The sequence below is a fragment of the Notechis scutatus genome, chromosome 1 (genome assembly GCF_049901735.1).
Source record: "Notechis scutatus isolate UNSWTSFEM ecotype Mainland chromosome 1, rNotScu1.2, whole genome shotgun sequence".
Classification (NCBI taxonomy): Eukaryota; Metazoa; Chordata; class Lepidosauria; order Squamata; family Elapidae; genus Notechis; species Notechis scutatus.
This window is the reverse complement of record NC_142009.1, coordinates 229,991,779-230,013,766: the sequence shown is the minus strand read 5'-3', so window position 1 is coordinate 230,013,766 and position 21,988 is coordinate 229,991,779. Positions and strand designations below refer to the sequence as shown.

Sequence of the window (21,988 nt, the reverse complement as noted above, 5' to 3'; positions counted from 1 at the left end):
GAGGGCGTGTGATTATTACAGGATTATTGTTGTCATATCGTTAGCCAATTTTTCATATCCTTGGCTGCAATACGTGGCCACATTTAACTCCTCCCCCCTTGGATGATAACGTGCCATCTCCATCAGTAGATTTCATCCTCACAGTGCCTTGTGTATCTTTCCATAGGTTGGCTCAGAAGGGCTGTTTGGGACGTGCCGTATTCATGCCCTTTTCCTGATCCTCCACAGTGGCAACATCCTAGACCAGGGTGTAGGAGAACCAGGCTCCAAACAGGCTGATGTGCATACACTCACTGCTACCTTGGACTCAGTCACCCGGCTACATTTTCCTGAAGCATTGGGGCACATAGCATTACGCCTAGTGCCCTGTCCACCGATCTGCGCTGCTGCCTATGTCCTGGTTTCAAAGTAGGAAGCATGGTTTTTTGAGCTGCTGAAGACTTGATGCGAGTAGTGCTATTTGGTTGGCTGCCTGAAAAAACAAGAATTACAGGCACCTCGAGTGTGAAGGGGCTTAGTGAGGGCAGTGGTACCTGCTTCATCAATAGTAATAGGCGTTTTTGTTGTTCTGGTGTCTAGAAAAAAATATGAGACCTGTTCTTTGCACTAGCTTGAGTAGAGTAGAGCCAAGTAAAAAACTTTTGAAGTATGTGACGTACCACTCAGAGTGAATACCCTAGAAGGTAAAGTGTTTTGGGCAAACACTAGAGATTGCTGGGCAGGACTTTCTAAGGAAGTTCTGTTCCATCTTTTCAGAATTAGGCTCTCTTCCTTCAGCTGTTCATAGCTCTGGATTTTGGGCTAAACTCTTACTACAGGTCTTAATTTCAAATGATTGTTGGCCCATGGCCATTTCTTAAGCTGAATATGGAGAATGCCTTCTTTTGTCACTGGCACGGTAGATGATTGGTCTTTTAGTCCCTAGACATGTATATTTTAAAAAATGTCATTGGGTGATTATACATGGGAGGTAGTTTCTTATCTCTATAAAGACATGCCTTTGTTTTAGATTGTGTCTTGACGTTTCTTTCAACTCGTCTTTCCTAGACTCAGCCCCTACAGCCACGATGGTGACAGTCTATCCAGTAGCCAAGATCACATCCCACTTGCTGCTTTGCCTCTGCTTGCAACCTCCTCGAGCAGTTATCAGAGTGCCGTTGCAACAGTCATTTCCCGCACCAACCAGGCCTATGCCAGTTTCATCCATTCCCCTGATGGCATGGGCTTCTGTGGTCAGGTTAGATTGCTGGCAATTTTTAGAGCTTCTATAGGAAGTTGAAGGCAGAAATCTAGAACATGGGGGGAAAGGATCTTTAGTTCCTATGTGCCCATATGACCCAGTGGAACAAACATTTAGATCTACTTCTTGTTCAATTTTTTTTCCTTTTGAAATAGAGCTGTGATGTTTATTGAAAAAATAATTCAGAAAACTCTGGGATAATATATTACAAAGATCCATTCTTTCTGCAACATTAACATTTACAAGATGATTGAGACCACCGTAACAATCATAGCAATTGAAGTCTTCAAATCCCTTATGGTTTCAAGGTTATGTATTTCCCTGTAACCTTAAGGACTAGGAGCCTATTCCCATCTGACCATGCAATGATTGTGCACTATGCGGAATTAGAACTTTGAAAATTTCTAATTTAATAATTAGTAAATTAGTAATTTTCTAATGCCATGGCTAGCTAGGGACTTCTTGGAGTTGAAGTTCACACATCTTAAAGTTGACAAGTTTGGGAAATGCTCTAATTTGCATTATATTTTCCTGGTAGTTTTTTTGAACACGGTGTAGAGCAAAGCAATTTTGAATATAAATTCTTGAAGACCTCCTCAGCTACTCCAGTCATAACCATTGTAGAAAATAGGTAGAATATATCTTTTGGATCCTTTCTAGTTTGCTTGAAAATTTGACAAGAAAAAAAAATGATGATGCCTTGAGTTTCTTCTATTAGCAATCCAGGTTTATCTCTTCCAACAGGTGCTGCTGATTGGAGACTGTGTTGGGGGTATCCTGGCCTTTGATGCTCTTTGCCACAGCCGTGCTGGTGGGTCAGGAAGTCATGGGAGCAGCCGTCGTGGTAGTATGGTCAGTTCCTGAGCCCTGGGGATAGCCCTCCTTACCTTTGGACAATATTCTCCTTCCGAATTCTGAAATGGGAAAATGGATGAATTAATTACATACTGACGAGATGAACTGAAAATAGATGAAGAGGAGAAATATTTTCTTCTGACTTCATTCTAGAGATGAACTGCCCAATTATGTCTGCTCTAGAATATAATGTAGTAGATCAGTAGTAGAACAGCTGTTTCAAATCCTGAGGGCTGATTAATAGAGGGATAGCTTCACAGGAGGGGCAACATTTTGTCATGGTTTGGTTTCCTAAAAGAAACATATTGTGGCTGTTGGAATTTTATAATGCTTGTTTTGGTAGCTCCTTCACCACCAATCATGGAAGACGGTTCATCAGCTTGCTATTAAATTCTGGCAAAATAATATGGGTAACTTTCCTGTGATCATATTCTACCCTTCTTTGCCTAAAGAAAAGGCATTCTAATTTCTTGAGCAAAAGAGAAACTTCTCAGCACTCCATGTTTCTTTCCAGAATGCTGATCTCCTGACTCCAGAGACGTCTGTGGTGCGAGATCCACTGCTCAAGAAGCCGGAAACATCGGGAGGGATTGGCCGGGCCAGTCCTGAGCCAGGAGTACTTCCTACTACTCCAAAATATTGTGACAGTGTAGCTCCAGAGAGTGACTCTTTACAACAGCAGCAAATCTTGTCCAGGTGAGAGATTAAGGAATCCAAGGCTATAAAGCCAAGATGACTTACTAGGTATTGGTTTCCTATAATCTGACCTGCTTGTTTGGTAATCTGCTTGTTTGGTAACCAGGAGGTGATATTGACTTGATGGCGTATAATAAAAAAAAAACCTGAGAGTGGTAGTTAAGCAACATATGAAGAGAGCTTTGTTGTGCTTCATGGGAATCATCCCAAATGATCTCCCTGGAAAGGTAGAATTTTGGAAGAGAGCTATGGCTATTCTTTAGTTGTATAAGAAGTTGTGTGGTAATCATGTTGTAAAGATCACTGGAGATGAGCAGTGTACAGATCTAAACTAGGCAGAGGTGCTTTGGATCTAACACAGATGCTCTTGCTGTGCTGGGTGGCTGTTCCTTAAAATCTTAGGGCTTACACAACTCATTCACACAACGCTACAGTAAATGTGACCCTCCTGGATTCCCGGTATTCTTTCTCACTTCAGATCCAAATGCTGTATGTCTATAGTTAACAACAAAAAGGAGGCTGAAAATTGTAGTTCAGCAACTCTGAATCAACTGAAATATTTCTGTCATTAATGTTAATTTCCACCCAATAAGTGTTGTGCACTTATTACATTTCTTCCCTTTACTTTTTCTAATTGTTATTGGTTTTCTGTTTACCATCATGCATCCTTAATTTTTTTAGAAATTAAAGTAAATGGACAAATGTAATTTCTTGACTGTTGGGAGCTATTTGTATTTTCTGGCAGGGACATGATTGCCCTCCCGCCTCTTGTTTTTAGCCTGCAGTCTAGCGTGCCTGCCTCAGAAACAGAAGGAGACCCTCGACGCAGCAGTAACTCTTCATCTTCATTGGTGGAGACTTTTGAAGGCCCTAGCATGGTCGGGAAGCTGGAGTTTAAAGTGTCTGGTTTTTTCTTATTTGGCTCCCCTCTGGGATTGGTACTTGCACTTCGTAAGACAGTAATGCCCGCCTTGGATGGTACAGAGATTTTTTTCTTCTTCTTCCATCTTTCTGCATTTCATCACATTTTCTGCTTTTCTCAGTAATTTACACAGTCGTTTGCGTCTTTCAGTGGCTCACATGCGGCCGTCCTGCGAACAGATCTATAACTTGTTTCATGCTGCTGACCCCTGTGCCTCCCGCCTGGAACCTCTGCTAGCTCAACAGTTTCATGCTGTGCCTCCTTTTGGGGTCCCCCGCTATCAGAAATATCCCCTGGGAGATGGTTCGTCCACTTTATTAGGTGAGGAAAAACTGAGAAGGTCAGGTACTAAATAATGGACTGGAAGGAGCCTTGGCGTGGGTTCTGTGTCTTCTTTTCTTTTGGAAATATGAAAGTGGGAGACTGGGGCTATAGTGTAAGGGATGGGGGATGTTTGAGATATGGTTCTGCACTTAGGGAACAGCAGAACACAAGACTTGGTTCTCTGGATTATAGTATTACTGAGTACGGTGGTGCATTTGTTTTAAATGTACAACACAAAATAAAGTAAAATGTATGTTTTAAGAGACGTTGTTTTGTTCAATAATACGGGGTTCTATGTTCTCAGCAATATGCTTAAGGGAACTGAGGGGGAATAATATACAAGGAGGAACTCTCTGAAGTCAGCCCCTTAATTCAATAGAGGAATTTGGTAGAGCAGCCATGTTCTTTTAGCCCTTTGCTGGGAAGATGTCACATGTTCATATTATTTGTAGTTGCTGTATTTATTTCTAAGTGGAAAGGCTCCCAGGGTGGCTTATTTAAGCTGACACGGAAGAAGGGAACAGAGAGGGACAAAGAGGAAAGCAAGCAAAAGGTCAACCACATTTGAAATTGCAATTTGTAAGTGCTTGACTGTTTGGAAGGGAAAGAATTTAGGAAGAGAAGGAGCCTGACAGTGCTTGTTCTTTCATCACTTAGTCACTAGCCTTGCTTCCTAATTATTATCTTGCAGTAGAGGTATAATAAAATGTTTTCTCCTTGCATTGAACATCAGCATGGAGCAAGTGGTAAGGGTGTGAAGTAGACATCGCTGAATAATAGATTTCTATTTGTAAGGGAATGTTATACGGAAGGACATAAAATTTCTTATCTCTGTGGTCTGAAGTGATAACCACCACTAATTCTGCTGCATGTGCTGATTGATTGCAGGACCTTTCTGCACTGGAGGCTAACCAAGACAGAAACATGTTGTGACAGAATCTGTATTGCTTTTGGTGTCCTCGTGACATTACCTGCTTTGGACCCCTAGCCCATGAATGAGACAGTGTTTGTTAAAGTAGCGTTTCTCCTTTTATGCCAGATCTGTTCAGAGGGAGTTTCTTCTACAATTCTTCCATATATTAATGATCAACCAGCAGCTTTTGAAAGGTTTTATCTGTCAGGGCCAAGGAGGAAGTTTACTTCCTTTCTCAGAATATATATTGAGTCATTTATAATGATAGGAGGGGAATTTCCTTTCTGTTTCTTTTTTTAGCTGTCAGCAGTACAAATTAGAAACTTCTGAGTAGAAATGTGTAATTTATATTAATTTTGTTCCATTTTTTTTCTTTTTAGAACTATGTTTTAATTACTTTCCTGTGTAATTGATAGAGGTAGATGGAATATATACATGAAAGGAAATGTACATGTGTGTGAGAGAACTTTTAGAATACTGCATAAATTATGAGGAAATGCAGATGTGCTTCTAACTGGAAGGAATGCTCTGCATTTATCTGCCATGCTATGCAGCCTTTCCAGCTTGCCTGCCATGTTGTGTCGGGTTGAGATATCTGCCGAGAGGAAGTTCAGCCAGGAGTATTTCTTGAGGAATTGGAGCCTAGAGAGAGAGTAGTATTGTAGGAGAAAGTCCATAGAAACATTAGAGTCCAAGAATTGACTAGAAACACCAAATCACAGTGTTTACTATATACATGTTGCATAATATTATACATATATTATATTAACATGTCATTCAGCAGCTCAAGACAGCATACTTGGCACTCCTTTCCCTCAAATAACCCACTGAATGAGTTGGGCTGAGAGGTGAGTGACTGAGCTTAATCTTAGTCTCTGATCCTAATCCAGCTTTTCTTCCCACTACATCGCAGGAACCATGTCATGATTGAAACTATTGCCATATTGCGTGTGTATGAGATGTACATATATGTGTGTGCACATGTACAGACTTCCTTTTTGAGGAATGGCAACCTTCTGCCGTCTTGCTAAGTTAATTCCCCAAAAGAAGCTATGAGAAATACAGTTCCAATACAGCTGGAAGCAATGAATTTAGGAAAGGTTGATTCTGCAGTACAGTAGTGGAGGACTGGAAATATGCCATCACTGTGTTCACCTCCGCTTATGTTTCTCCTTCAACTAGCCGACGCCTTGCAGAGTCATTCTTCCCTCTTTGTGAGTGAGCTAGACCTTGTGACACCACCCACTCCAACAGGTGCATTTGGGGGCTTCTGGAAAGGAAATGAGGGAGCTGCAAGTGACAGCACTGCAACCAGCACCAATGAAGTTGTTAAGAGTGAGTTACTTGCTGCCTTTTTATACTAATTTCCTCAAAGCCAGATTTGACTATGCATCTTTTGTTTGTTTTAGTCAGCTTAGCGGGCCATTTGGTTATTATGAATCCATTTGCTGATAGGAAAGATTACCACAGGTTTTCTACATTTAAAAAGCATTATTTTCTTTTAAAAATTCTTATTTTTGGCAGGCTGAGTTCTGCTTTAATTGCTTTAGGCGTTACAAATAATAAATATTAGAAAATGTGTCATCATCTACTTATTTAGTTGAAGCGCTAGAAAGCTATATGTCTTTTCTGTGTCTCTCTTATATTCCCGACACGGGTGTATAAAGCTGTTCTTTCATGTCAGCCATTCAGAATGAACTGCCTGCTCCTTGAATAGATTCATTGAAGATTCAGACAGAAATCTGAACAAAGGCTCTTGTTTCTGTGAAGCAAATGAGTACATTTTGCAAAGGTTGCAATTTACTCGGGTGCCAAGAAAATACTTGTTCATTGAGTGGAAAACCCAAATTCCACAGTGTTGCCTTAGCTTGGCCACACTGGGCCACTTTGTGTCACTTCTGGAGTGCTCAGAAACATCCAAGAGCCATTATGGAGATTAAGAATGTAGTTCTGGGCAGAGCTGAGCCACTTCAGTTTCTGGCCACTGGAACAGAATGTTATAAAATAGCTTTAAAAGTTTCTGCAGACGTTTTGATAACTAGCATCAAACTAGATATGATGTTAAAAGAATATTTGCATTAGGTGTGTGAGGTTTGTGTGTTTCTTTTAAACTCCAGTCTTTAGTCTTTAGACTGATGTACATCAGAATTTAATCATTAAAAACAAAGCTATGGCTTCCATTGAGGGACCCCAGTGGAGCAATAGAATATTGAATTCCTTTGCCATATCTGTACTGACGCTTAGAAATTAATGCTAATTGCCCTTTTAGGCAACTGCAGCTTAAAATTAAAAATGTATTTAATGGCAAGTGCCCTTTGATCCTTGAGTCTTTTGTGATTGGGGGGGGGACGGGATAAATTGAAAAAATATTCATTAGAGTGTTTGTGAAACTGTTCACCAGCTGCTGTTGATCTAGATTTCACTTAGAGTCACCTCCTTTGGCTATTGCTTCCTTCTGCTTTTATTATGCACATAGGCAGCATTAACTTGCTGAAGAGAAATAGATGTTGCAGTATTTACTCTACGTTACCTTGGGAATGAGCTTCCTCGCTATAATTCTGTTCGAGCATATGTCACAATATGGATATGGTTTGCTGCTAGTCGGTATTGTCCCTAACCGTCTGGAGAAGTCAATAATCTCCCACGTTGTGACTTTAAGACATGTTTTGGTGGCTTTTTTAAAATGCATTGTTCATTTCTGTTTTGTCAAATATTTTGAGGTCCTGGTCACTGTAACGTAATGCTTCTATCTTGAGTATACTAATATCTGCAAAGGACTAATTGCTTTGATGGATCCACTATATCTGTATTAATATTTTAAAGTTTTTATATAGCTCTATAGGATGAAAGATACAATGCATTAATGCACACGGGGAATTCCTCCACTGTTTTTTTTTTCAGGAAATGTTTTCCCTTGTATTTTGTATCTTTATATTATTTTTTTAAGGGCAAAATATAGAGAAATACTAGAAAAGGATAACCAGTGAAAGCAGTTAAATGTGCCGAGGAACTTGTTACCCATTTTACAGGAGAAAGGGGGGAAAAAAGATAGGGGCACCTTCATGGGATGGTGCTAATATGATTTCTCCTCCCCTTTGGTCTAGTTCTGGATCGTTGGTGGGGTTCAAAGCGCATCGACTACTCTCTCTACTGCCCCGAGGCACTCACGGCCTTTCCCACCATCACCCTGCCTCACCTTTTCCATGCCAGCTATTGGGAAAGCGCTGATGTGGCTGCCTTCATCTTACGCCAGGTGGGCTATTGGAAGCAAGAGAGAAATATAAGTGTGTATGTGCTGTGGAACTGGTTCCTTTAATTGTTTGATTTGATCAGAGGCAACTGAGAGAGCTTCCCTCAAAAGCAGCTTAAAGATGATCTGGGATAGTCTTTCAGGCTGTCAAGCAAAGTATCTAGGTCAGAGGTCTCCAAACCTGGCTACTTTGAGACTTGTGGACTTCAACTCCCAGAATTCCCCAACCAGCATGGCTGGCTGAGGAATTCTGGGAGTTGAAGTCCACAAGTCTTAAAGTTGCCAAGTTTGGAGACCTCTGACCTAGATACATCCCTGTGACATCCTCATACTCTTGTATACCTTGTTAAATGCAAAAAGGGGAAGAGTATTTCTCATGAAAAATAAAGGAAGGAATTTTCTCACATTATTGAGTTGGAAATATATTGGCTCATCTGTTGACCATGGCGAAAATTGCCTTTGAAATGATGCAGGATCCTCCTTTGGAAGAGTCTAAGGGAGAAAGCATAGAAATGGAGTGTGCTTTGGTGGCTAAATTTTACTTTCACAGGACAGGTCTAGATGAGTTCTGAGACTCAGAGTTTAGCTGCTAAACGATGTGCTTAGATTTCCAAACATCCTACACTTAATTCTTAGCATCTCCATCTCAAAGTGAAAGACCTTTTGTCTGGGTTCCTGGAGAAGTGAAAAAGCACCGCAGTCCAGAGAGCCCTCAACTTAAAGCAATTCACTTAGTCACTGTTCAAAGCAGTCAATGGCACTTGAAAAGGTGACTTATGACCGTTTTTCACCCCTACGGCTGTTGCAGCAGCATTGCCATAGTTACGTGATCAACATTCGGCCACTTGACAGCTGGCATGTATTTACAACTGTTTCAGTGTCCTGGGTTCAAGTGATCCTCTTTTGACAAGCAAAGTCAATGGGGAAGCCAGAGTCACGTAACGACCATGTTACTAACTGCAGTGATTCACTTAACTATGTGTGGCAAGAAAAGTTGTAAAACGAGGCAAAGTTCATTTAACAAATATTTTGCTTAGCAACAGAAATGTTGGGCTCAATTGCCCAACTGCCCTAGGTTTTATTCCAGTGCCCCCTCGTAAGACCCACGATACGCATCCCACTCTACTCTGCTAGCAGAATTTATATTTCTCCTTCCTATTTTCTAATCGAATAAAAGTATAATTATCCGCAGAAATCTTTTAAAAATCATAATACCTTTAGTATTTTCCCTATCTTTTCTTGAATCTCAAACAGGAAAAAAAATGTTTTGCAAGCAGGAAAACGCTTGCGGGGGGTGGGGGAGGCCTGTTTTGCTGCTTTTCTGCATACATCCACACAAATGTAGGCTTCAATATGCATGCAATTTTATATTTAAAGTTAGATTCTGCTGTGTGGAATTGCAGGTGTGGAATATACTGTAATTGCACAGGCCGTTACAGGGCATAAAACCACTGCACAATTTCCCACCACTCACAGAATTATAACATTTTACTTGGCTTTATTTTGAAGCCAACATTTGTTTATAACTCTACAGGTGTTCATGCAGCTATGCATTGCAACAACAAAGAAGCAGATTTTGTGAATACCCCTCTACTTACTGCATTATGCTGCACCTTTTGGCATTGTTGGGTATAATAAAACACCAGTGACCTTTAAAACTTTGGCTTCTCCCAAAATTGCAATTTTGTACATTGCTATGTGGCCCTTAATTTTGTATTGCCCATTATAGATTAAATGCCATATTCATTAATTCAGCAAAAACTGCATTTGGAAAAATACCAGGAAGCAGTGCCTCAGAGATAATAGGGATCTCAGCACTATTCTGCCAAGGCTAGCAGAACAGAGGTGGTATTCAGCAGATTCTGACCAGTTCTGGAGAACTGGTAGCAGAAATTTAGAGTAGTTCGGAGAACTGGAAAATTCCACCTCTGACTGGAGATTTTACAGTATCCTTCCCCTGCCACACCCACCAAGCCACGCCCACAGAACCATTGGTAAAAATAATTGAATACCACTGGAGCAGAAGCCTGCTTGCCTTGTCCGCTTTTGAAGCAATCTAAGTGCTGAAAATTAAATACTGGCTACATGTTAACGTAGGGCAAATCTGGAAAGTGGTCTTTTTGCTTGGTTATTTTTCATGGCCTAGAATTTACAGTCTCTGATTGCAGGTGATTGAGACGGAGCAGCATCAAGTGACTGAAAATGAGGAGAGTTCGATCTACAGCCCAGCATTTCCCCGTGAAAAATGGCAGCGCAAACGCACGCAAGTGAAGATCCGGGTACGAACCTGCTGTGGCTTCTCTGAGCCTTTTTTGGGGGTGGTGTGGTGTCTTTTCCTCCCCTTTTTTTTATTTTTCAGCGCACATATTGAGGTCTGTCTGAGGTTGCTCTACTGGCTTTGTAGGAAGATACACAATCTGATCCTATTTATTTTCCTGGGTTTCCTGTCTGAGCAGCGGGTTGAACTAGAGGACCTCCAAGGTCCCTTCCAACTCTGTTATTCTATTCTATCCTGTCCTATCCTATCCTATCCTATCCTATCCTATCCTATCCTATCCATTTTCTACTCATAATGTTCCTGAATCCATCACCAGTGTTGATCTCACTTTGTTTGCCTTAACTCCCCTCAACATTAGAACAATCGTTTTGATTTTGAAGGAACAACATACTGTTGTTGCAATCCAAAATCTGATTTTACTTAGGTATTATTATTTGTGTAATGCATTAGGTTTTTGTTATTGAATGGGAGAGTTATTTCACTTTGATAACATCTTAAATTTTTCTAGGTTCAGCTTTGGCCCCTGAAATGAATTAGCAAAAAGCTGTTATGGGATGTGATGGTTGTGAGCACTGACACCTAAAACACAAGCTATTGGCAAATTAAATGTAAGGTCATAGTGCTAAATGTAGGATGAAAATTCATTCACTCATAGTACATAAAACTTGTTAAGCTGCTTTCTCTAGTGGAACATAATGGTGGTTATTTTATTACTAGGAAAAACTCAATAACAAGATATCTCTATAATTCCTATGACAGCTGATTTTACTATAGCCTTATATATAGTTAATCAAATTGGCACAACCAAGAAAAAGAAGACCTATTCAGTCCCACAAATGACCTTCTAATGCAGCTAGAGGAACAGATAGCTATTATGTAGTAAGATTCTCCTGCCTGCTCTAAACAACTCTTCGTTGTTGCATGAGTTCCGTTCGTGAGTTGGGATTCAAGGTATTTAAATTCTCCAACCAACTCTGTTGCAATCTCACTGCAGTCATCCATTTCTTGAGAAATTCTCCCCTTGTCCAGTTTTGCAATGATGAGGTTAATAAATAATGTCTGGCTTTTTGTTTCCCAGAATGTTACAGCAAACCATCGTGCCAGTGATGCGATAGTGTGTGAGGGACGACCCCAAGTCCTTAGTGGGCGCTTCATGTATGGTCCACTTGATGTGGTAACTCTCACTGGAGAGAAGGTAACCAAGGTTTTAATTCTAGGGTTGATTTACCAGGACAAATGAAAGGGCTGAGGTGTTATGCTGGCACGAACCCGAGCAAGCAGCATTACATGTTATAAGCCTTCTCTTTCCTGGTGGGCATGTAAATATTATGCAAAGTGTTTTCGCTTGTGAATGGCTGTTCAGTCCTTTAAGGTACACCACACCTGGGAACCAATGTCATGTGGGCTATTACTACTTTTATTGTAACAGCTGTAGCAACTGAAACTTGGAAGTCTGAATATTCCATGTGAACGAGGGAGGGGTTTTACTGAGATGTTTACTTGGGTTATTTCCTTGGAGCTCAGGCTCTTTTTATCTGACTGTTGTCTTGGTGGTGGCTCTTCCTCCCGTCCTTCAAGGCAGAAGGAGGAAGAACTGATAATGGACCAAGGGCAAGGCTTTCCTGGGACTAAGGAGGGGAACAGAAAGAAGTAGGGTTGCAACTACAAATTTAAAGCTAAGCCAAGACCATGGGATAGAATGTGGCCTCCAGAGGGATTCTTAGGTTTGTTGGGAAAACTTCCCTAGTTCTTGTGTTTAAGTGACCGAGTCACCTGCCTTGTTGTCAGGAGATCTACCATAGAACAAGTTTTCAGATCACCTCAGTGCGAATTCCTCATTTCTCTGGGCTTAGAGTTGCGTTGAAGCCATTAATGATGGGAGCCTGGCGCTCATCCATAATATAAGCTAGCAGTCTAAAATGAATTGGGGGAGGGAGGGTTGAGGAGGGGAGGCTAAAGGAAGCCATTCACATTAAAACTCTGGTAAACAGCAAGTGTTGTATCCTAAGAGCAGAAAATAATTTGCAGGCAAAATGGAGTAGATGTAGTTGGAGTTGTAATATGAAAACTCCACAGACCTTTGAGAAGGCAAAGAATAGACGGTTTCCAGAAGGACGGAAGTGTAAGAAAAAGGTAGAAGAAATAAATAAAAAATATAGGAATTTTGCCTACCTCCTTCAGAGGAATGAATATGAAAAGTTTATAAGTAGAAAATGGATTTTTAAAAACCAACTTAAGAGGATGGGACTGAAGGAAGGCTTTGTGCTCTTTCCTCGTAATAACAGCTGTAATTTAGCAATTTCAAGGTGTTAATTTGTGGCTATCAATGCAGTATAACAGTATATGCACGGTGAACACCACCTTGATCTTTCTTTACAGGTCGATATCTACATCATGGCACAGCCATTGTCAGGGAAATGGGTACATTATGGCACAGAAGTGACAAGTGGTAGCGGAAGACTTTCTTACACCCTTCCTGAAGAGAAGATGCTGGGCATTGGCATGTACCCTATCCGTATGGTGGTGAGGTGAATGCATGGTAGATCCTTTCCTGTGCTTGATCTTTTGGGCAGCCCCCTCTGTGCCAGATATTCTCTTCTATCCAGGAAAGCTTGTAAGACAATATACGCACATGCCCATAATGCACTACAAAATTATTTATATTACTAGCACTTGATTGTGGGATGCGATCCTCTGGAACAGAATAGTTCGAATTTGGCCTTGACAACTATTTAGCACACAGGTTCAATTGTTACAATCCAGTTGCCTGCTAGTGAAAGTAAGCAACTGGTGTCTCTTTAGACTTTGCTGAACTGCAATTCCCAGCAGCCCTGATCAGCATGGCCGATGTGGGGGGTGCTTGGAGGTGTACTTCACCGCAGGATCTCTGCCGGTTTCTAATTAATAGTTGAACTGCTCGGCTTTTTCCTTCTTTGGTTTTCTACACTATAGTGGTGGTTGGGGGGGAAACCACCCTCACTTGCTTCTATCTTCATGGCTTGTTTGAATGCAGAAGTCGAGCATTTCTGATTCTGAGTGTGTAGAAATATTTGCTTTTGGGCTGACACCTTTCTGTCTCCCCACAGAGGTGATCACACCTATGCTGAATGCTTTCTGACAGTGGTAGCAAAGGGCACACCTTGTGTCGTCTTTAGTATTGATGGCTCCTTCACAGCTAGTGTCTCCATTATGGGCAGTGACCCCAAGGTGCGAGCAGGTGCTGTTGATGTGGTAAGGTAGGTGAATACCGCTCCTCAGAGACTCCTTGTATTTCTTTGAACCAACTGATCTATTGTTTCTCTTAAGGTCTCCAAAATCTGTACCAGGACTACAGAGAAATTCTTATATATGTTACATTCCTCAACTGAGTTACTCTCTAGAATGTTTCCACATTCTGTAAAACTTTTTCTCCCAATACTTAGCCTAATTATTTTTTCCATTAAGTGCAAATATTTTTTAAAAGATGTTCAATAAGTAACACAGTAACAGAAAAGCTATTTAAAGCACCAATTGGAAATAGTTCTGCTGTTTTTCTTCACACTTGCCAGCTTCCATATTTGTGCTTGCCAATGTGCTGTCAAAATGGATTTCTTGGAAGAAGCTTTTGTTAAAGCAACTGGATTTTTTTTTTTCTACTTTAAAATAGCATTCCAACTATCACTGTTCTTTTTATGAAAAATGAAGAGAGAAGCATGCCTGCTGACATTCTCAACTTTAGTAGACAGTCTGATAGTTGAGTATTGATAGTTTTTCTATGAATCAAACTGGATTCATACCAACATTATATGCATTTGTTACAGAATGCAGATTCTTTTTCTTGTTTTCAATATCATTATAGTTAACCAAATAAAAGGATGTCTTTATATAAACTCTAAATTAAAAAATGAAATTTCTTGCAGTGAGGGAGAATTCCTCTAAATGTTGGACCATAAATTGTAGATTTCTCAGCCAACATAGCAAACTCAATGATATTAGGTTGCTTTAAGACAGGGGTGTACAACTGTAGCCCTTTCTCCACCTGTGGATTTCAACTTCCAGGATGCTGGCTCAGGAATTGTGGGAGTTGAAGTCCACAGGTCGTGAGAGGGTCATCCAGGCAGTCCTTGACTTACAACCGTTCATTTAGTGACCATTCAAAGTTACAACGGCACTGAAAAAGTGACTTACAACTATTTTTCACACTTAACAACTTTGTAGGATCCCTGAGATCACACAATCAAAATTTGGACATTTGGCAACTGACTCATATTTGTAATTGTTACAGTATCCAAGAGTCACGTTCTGACCAGCACAGTCAATGGGGAAGCCAGATTCACTTAATGATTCATTTAACAACAGTGGCAAGAAAAGTCATTGAACGAACCAAAACTCAACAACTGTCTTGTTTAGCAACAGAAATTTGGGGCTCAATTGTGGTCGTTGAGGACTGTGCCTGTAGTTGCCCACACCTCCTGTAAGATATGGGTAGCGGCCATGGAGGGGATTTGTGCAGACTCACCGTGGGAGGAAGATGGGCCACTCAGTAACTCTTCACCTCACAGTAACTTCTGTTGTTCAGTGTCAGTGTACCATGAAGGAAGGTACTAGTGATAACTATTCCTTCCCTGTCCTGTTGTGACTTTTCCAGAGGCAAGACATGTTTATAATCTGTCTCAGCAGTATTATTTGGACATGCATTGATGGATCCTTGATCTGGTGACTGAACAGGGCGTTCTTTAAGGAACTGAGAGGCAAAAATGCTATAAACACAGCATGCCCTTTTGTTACAGCTTTGTCATAATTAGGCCCCACAATCACTCCTAGTTACAGTTCTATCTTCATACTCTAGGTAGGGGCAGGCAATTTAGATGTTATGAACTACCACTCACGTAACCCTTTGCTGGAGTTATGGGAGTGGCTAGGGTTGAAGGTGCTAAGGAGAAGTAACCTGAAATACTTGGGGAACACCAGGTTTTTAGTTTGTTTTCCAGAGATAATTATCTTCCCCTCTGCTTTTATAGGCATTGGCAAGATTCTGGTTTCATGATCATCTACGTGACAGGACGTCCAGACATGCAGAAGCATAGAGTGGTGGCTTGGCTTACCCAGCATAATTTCCCACATGGCATTGTCTCTTTCTGTGATGGCCTCACGCATGACCCTCTTCGCCAGAAAGCTGCCTTTCTACAGAGCCTTCAGCAAGAGGTACGTAACTGCTTGTGTTCTTGCACAACCAGGAGAGGTGTACAGTGGAGAGTCTACTCTGGTATAACTGAGGGGGCTTGTGGAAAAAGCTGGAGGAGTACCACCACAGGAGAAAGATAAGTGAGGGAACAATGGCGCTGAGATGGTATAGTAGAGCCCAACTCTCAGAGGAACAGCTTTCCCTGTTATAACATTCTACATTGCTATAACGTTCTGCAGTACAGGCCTCATTGTCTTGCTTAGCTGGGTGGCATATGGGAGGGAGCCTTTTCTCACATTGCTGCCAGGACAGGCTGTATAACTCTGGAGGTGGGTTGGTCCATAATAATCTGAAGCGTGTTAAGTGTAAGGTATAACATATGTGTGAAACAGCATTAATTTCACTAGGTTTTGGGTGGTTAATTAGTGTTAATATTCATTTTAATGTATGGATTTGGTACTTTCTGTATTTTAATTATTATTGCACTTGTATATTTGCTTGAATGGGGTTTAATTCTAAAATGTGTTTGCTTATTTCTTGTAGGCAGAGGTCACTATTGTAGCTGCGTATGGTTCCACCAAGGACATCTCAGTTTATAGCTCTTTAGGGCTTCCTTCATCCCAGATCTATATTGTGGGCCGGGCGGTGAAGAAACTGCAAAGCCAATGCCAGGTGTGGAATTGGCCCATGATACTGCCCTGCCCAACTAACTGAGGGACTGAAATGTGCAAATACCACATTGTGATAAACTCTCCCCACGCTCCGCAGGGGCTGCGGCTCATTCAGAAATGGGTGGGCCAGGTAAAAGCAGGCATTAACTGCCTTAACCTTTTCCCTTGCAGTTCCTTTCAGATGGTTACGTTGCCCATCTTGCCCAGCTGGAAGCAGCATCCCTCGCCCACTCGCCGAAGGGAACAACAAGGCCCACCTTGGGCAAAGGCAGTTACGGCTGCCCTGCTCCGGTCGACTTCCTGCGCAAGCAGAGTCAGTTGTTGCGTTCTCGGGGACAGAGCCAGGTGGAACGAGAGGGAACCGGAAGTGCCCAGCCTCGAGCCAAAATCCGGAGTGTCAGTCTGAAGCTGGAGAGTGAGGAGTAAACCCAAGAGGGAAAGTTTCTGCATTTTCTTACTTGCAGCAGCTGATGCTCGGATTGGGCCTGTAGAGGCCACAGATGGGAGAGAAAGAAGCTAAGAACACCATGCAGATAGAGAGGAAGGGAAGGAGAGAGAGAGAGAGAGGGCTCTGCCTTACCGAGGCCAGAAGCTGGCAGACAGTGCCACTAGAACGAGGAGGAGAGAGCTTCTGTACAATCCCAAAGAGGGTTCCATTCCCATTGGTCCTGGTTCTTGGCTTCTGTTTGTGGTCTTCATTGACCTACAGTACAGCCAGTGTTCCTGAACTCATGCCCCCTAGGGATGGGTGGAGGGGAAGGGCACAATGAGAATCCAGTCATATTCTCCCCTTATTTAAACCGTGCTATGTTGTTTGTGAATTCTTTTTTTTTTTTTTCAGAATGTGAGGCCTGTAAGGCTGGGTTATATCCATTCTCCCAGCCTGTTCATAGGTGAGGCAGTGGCCCCCATAATTTCTCAAGTCTTCCCACACTCCTCTCCAGTTTAAGGTAGGGTGGATGGTTCAGGAAAAAAAAGCCTATATCTATATAGCTATATATCTCCATATATGGATTCCAGCATGGCCATTTCACTTCCGAGGTTGAGCGCCTTGCTCCAGCCTCTACTTCAGTTCTCAGCCTTCATCCTGCCTATACCTTGTTGGTCGTTGGATATCTGCATGATACTGCCTTTCTGTGCATGTATTGTGTCCGGAATGAGGGCACAGGAGTGTCAGGTTTAAGGATGAATCTGTACTTCCTTTCTGGATATTTTGGGGTGGGAGGGGGGTGGGATTTGCTTCACAGTGTCCGAATTGCTGGGAAGTAGAGAGGCAGAAAGAAGAACCCTGTTTTGGAGGACTTATGGGAGTTTACGTTCTTTCAATGTGTTCACAAAACAATAAAATTTAAGTATTAAACATTGCAAATGTCTTGAAGCAGTTGGGATTTCTAGTTCAACATTATTTTAAGTAGGGATGAATGCTTCTAAACAGGAAAGTAAATTCTGCCCCACTGATCTAAATGAGTGAGTGAGTGTGTGTGTGTGTGTTTGTGTAAAACACTAAAACAATAGCAAAAGGTTGGAGCTTTAAGGAGGAGCTCACTTTCGCTTCTCTTTCTTTCTCCACTGAAATGGGAAAGGTAACCATCATTCCCAGCCTCCCCATGAATACTGAGAAAAGGAGAGAGACTTTTCTCAATCAAAGTACATCTAAACTTTGCCCAGCCTGGTAGCTGATGAACTGGGTGTGGTGAAAAAGTGCTTATCTATAATTATTTTGCAGTTGCCCAACTGGAATATGAAAAGAAAAGATAGGTTTAAGTACTGAAGTCCTAATTTTCCAATGAAATATACAAACATAGAGCGAATGTATGATTGTTGTGGGATTGCAAAAGCCATATTGGGGGAAATTGTTAGCAAAATGTAAAAGATATCCCTTAAAAAAAAACTAAGATATAGATTATTGAAATTAAATGAGAAACTCAAAAAAATCTCCAACTGATGAATTTATGTACCACTAAGATGGGATGGATGCTAACTGAAGTAGATGCGTTACTAATACACATTTTCATGCACACAAAGTACTGCATCCTGATACATAAAATCCATGTATAAATATGCATGGATCAATAATGCAACATTGACTGTCAGCACATTCAACAATAAAAATAACATTTCTTAGTAGAATATGACCGGCAACATATGGCCTTTGTTTTTAAGTGTTCATTTTGCTTTCTCATATTCTAAATTCTGCTTCAATGTTAGGAAAGCGTGCCATGAGGATCCATATAAGGAATTCCCAATTTTAGTACAATTTGAAATAATTTCTCTGTTCATTGTTATGAGATTCAGTGTATTCATTTAAATATTTCAATTTCAAGACAGGTTGATTGTTTCCCCCTTTGAAACAGTTAACATTAGTTTGTGTTGTTTGCTTTTTGACATGCTACTTGGACGCACTATACCTGTACATACCTTTCCCTGGCATTCTGTACCAATTCTCAGGTAAAGACCTATTGTATAAGTTACCAGGAAGAGAATGTGTAGCCAGTCACCATGAAATAAAGTGTAAAGCGTTATTGGGTGGGTGAGGGAACACTGACAACACCGAAATCTGTGACTCACCTGTTCTGCTTCACTGCCTGCCTGCCATTTCCTCATTGTGGTTTCTGAGATTCAACCATTTGAGCTCTCTGCAGCATTGCATGATGTGATCTTCCAGAGCTCAAGATAGCTTTGCTGGCACAACTGTCAGAAAGTTAAAAAAGAAATGACAAAAAATGACCTCAAAAATTAAAGCCAAGAAGCCATGATTCAAGCCATAAGCCATGATTTGCAGCTAGATGAGCCCCCTTATTGGAAGGTAAAACTAGGGAAAAGTTCTCATCACAACATTTGCTGCACTACTAATCTATTTCTAGATCTTGAGCTAGTACTAGTTCTAGAACAAGCAAAAGTTCATTCCATCCGGACATTTTTGCAGCTTATGCAGCTATCTTACTTCTTTAACAGTAATCGTCTCTGGAATCAATGAGAACAATCCTATGTTCTCTGTCTCTGGGAAAGCGTGAGCAAGTTTATCTTCAGGAATCTCAGAAGAGCCATTTCCAATTTTTCCCAAGTAAATTAAATTAGTTCAGGTGGCTATAGGAAATTTCTGGAAGCTGTTATTTCTGCTATAGGAGGTAGTACAAAGAGCTGACTGAACGGAGGTACCAGCCATATTCATTTTATACCTTTAAAACTGTTGCACATTAAAAGTATGTATTAAATTTGGCATAAAGATGCTTAACTGTATTATGTCGAGGTTTAAGTGAATTTCTGTTAGGAGCCACTGAAATCTGCAGTTTGATCATGGAGGCTGTGGATAAAAGGCAGCCAGGATGATGGATTCCAGCCTTATAATTTACACACATCTTGTATATGAATTCTGTTGCCATGAAGAGAAGAATGCAGTTGAAACATTACTCTGTTTAACAGAAAACTTGCATTGCTGGGGCATGGAAAGAGCTAACATCTAATCTTTCAGCAGACTATTCTTTTTCACAATCTCTGAAGTGTAGTCATTATCATCTTAAGGGCAGGTGTCAGTATAAAACAGCATAGAATATGTCCTATATGTCTAGGGAGATTTGCAATCTTCAGGTCATGGTTGTCCCAAAGGTACTTTTTTTTCCCCCAAAAGGGAACCTGGATTTCTTGTGTTTTTTCTTTGAAAACATTTCGCTTCTCATACAAGAATCCTCCTCAGTTCTGAACTGAAGATGAGAAACTAAACATCCCCCCCCACCCCCGCCCACACACAAAAAAACTCCAGTTGCCTTTTTGGGAAAAAAGCACCTTTGGGACAATATGTCTTAAAGTTTCAGTGACAGGCTATAGAATACATTTGGTCTGAATTTCTATAGATTTAGAGATTGTAAGCAACATTCTGCTATTGGCCAATGTGTATCTTTACTAATCTTAATATATTCAGTTTAATTATTAAAATTACTAGCTTGCACAAGTGGAAAGTGGGATAGAAATCTAAGAAACATGGAGTTTGACCAACTAGCTTCTGTGTTCATATGGCTGGCCAGTGTGATTTTGCATGTTCTCAGTTCCTTTTTCCCTCTCTCTGTCACCTACTGTATTTTTTGTCATCTTCATTCAGAATACAGCTTCTCCTCCTGATTATTTTACACAAAGGAGAAGTGAAAGCAGTGACAAAAAAGTAACAAGAGGATAAGGACACCAAAGGCTGTCTGAAATTATGTTTCTATTACACATCGGATCTAGTGAATAGCAGTCATCATTCATCTTCAGAGGCAGTCCTCTGCCTCTCTTTTTTTCTATTTAAGGAAGAAATGGACTTGGCCCACTAGTTGAGCCAAGTGAGTTGTGCTGTAGGGAGATTTGCTTATGTGAGACTTTCAAGGAGATCACCCAAGATTTCAACAACAACAGTGACAAATGTTCTCCAAGTGCCTACAGGAAACCAGTTATATCAAGTGCCTGGGTTGGATCATTTTAGTTTGTTTCCCCTTCTGCCAGACGTTTGTAGCAGCTATTAGTCTAAAACTCACCAAAGGGTAATCTGTCTCTGAAAAGACTTAGAGACGCCTCCTTCAAGGAACAAAACATCATATCCAACATAGAGCCTGTTGCAAGATACAAACTAAAGACAGGCCTATGACCAGTACAACAAACTGGAGGCCCTGAGGCACTCGGGTTGAGTGCAAGCTTCTAGTTTTTGGGGTGCTTCAAGACAAAACACCCATGTCATTGCCTCCATAGATCAGTTAGCTCAGGGAGAGAGACTTTTACAATCAGCAAATACTGAAAATTGTTGAAAGAACCTTTGCTAGTGGAATTCCTACTGAGTGCAGCAATCTCTTAACTAGATCTTCCACCCAAGCCTGCTGTATCTTGGAGTAATCCAGCTAGCAGAGCTGAGAGAGCTTAAACCCCCCTCCCCACCTTAACTAAATCTCTGTTGTGCACCCAGGTCAGTGCTTTCATCCAAAATTAAATTCTGGATAATAGGTGTTTCCAACAACACATGTGACTATAAAAAAAATAGAAGCTTAGGTTGCAGAGTTAAACACTTGAAATTCAAATAGCACAGCAGGTTCCCTGCTGGATAATTTTAAGAATGTCTTTTCTACTTTCCTACTACCTCTGAGCTTTCTTGCAGTGAAACAATTGAAGGTATCCTCAATAGAAAAAACAGGCTCTGAAGAGCCTATTTATCCCTATTATTTTTATCTCATGCCATCAAAAAATAAATAAAATGGATCTTTGATGTTTCTTCATTAGACTTTATAGATTGAATCTTAGTGATTAGGTTTGCTTCTGAATTTTAAAACACAAACTGGAATCAAATCATGCCTTTTGAATGTTCAGTTTGATTCTCTAAACAGAATCAAATTAAGGCAGCTAAGCCACATAAGAATTTTGCATTGTTTTATTTGATGATCCATTTTTTTCTTTTCTTGGTTGTCATTTCTCAAGAGTTTTCTCCAATACCAAATACCTAGTCAATTTCTAATACGTGTCACAATTCTTATGGAGGAAGAGAAGAACAACAATTTAGTTTTATTTCCACTGTGTATATAAGTATGCACATAACACTTGTCTCCCAAACCCTGAGCCCAGATAGCACTTAGACTTATATAGCACTTCACAGTGCTTTACAGCCCTCTAAGCGGTTTACAGAGTCAGCATATTGCCCCAAGTATCTGCGTTCTCAT

General features: G+C 40.8%; 1 protein-coding gene across 6 annotated transcripts in view; it reads left to right on the top strand.

The window, feature by feature from the left end:
• The window catches only part of PITPNM1 (phosphatidylinositol transfer protein membrane associated 1), a 31,157-nt gene extending 13,475 nt beyond the window's left edge, over positions 1-17,682 (top strand). For 4 of the 6 annotated variants that reach the window (XM_087950567.1, XM_087950569.1, XM_087950568.1 and 1 more), the window contains 15 exons: positions 167-408; positions 1,048-1,237; positions 1,985-2,092; positions 2,610-2,791; positions 3,537-3,769; positions 3,864-4,034; positions 6,133-6,285; positions 8,055-8,203; positions 10,369-10,479; positions 11,557-11,673; positions 12,858-13,006; positions 13,565-13,714; positions 15,479-15,662; positions 16,186-16,314; positions 16,485-17,682. In XM_087950567.1, the coding sequence (XP_087806693.1) occupies positions 167-408; positions 1,048-1,237; positions 1,985-2,092; positions 2,610-2,791; positions 3,537-3,769; positions 3,864-4,034; positions 6,133-6,285; positions 8,055-8,203; positions 10,369-10,479; positions 11,557-11,673; positions 12,858-13,006; positions 13,565-13,714; positions 15,479-15,662; positions 16,186-16,314; positions 16,485-16,739 (2,523 nt within the window). In that variant the 3' untranslated portion in view covers positions 16,740-17,682. Of the gene's footprint in view, positions 1-166; positions 409-1,047; positions 1,238-1,984; positions 2,093-2,609; positions 2,792-3,536; positions 3,770-3,863; positions 4,035-6,132; positions 6,286-8,054; positions 8,204-10,368; positions 10,480-11,556; positions 11,674-12,857; positions 13,007-13,564; positions 13,715-15,478; positions 15,663-16,185; positions 16,315-16,484 lie in introns of those variants that run through there. The other 2 variants (XM_026685355.2, XR_015746607.1) reach the window with 2 other exon arrangements.
• Positions 17,683-21,988: the final 4,306 nt, after the last annotated feature.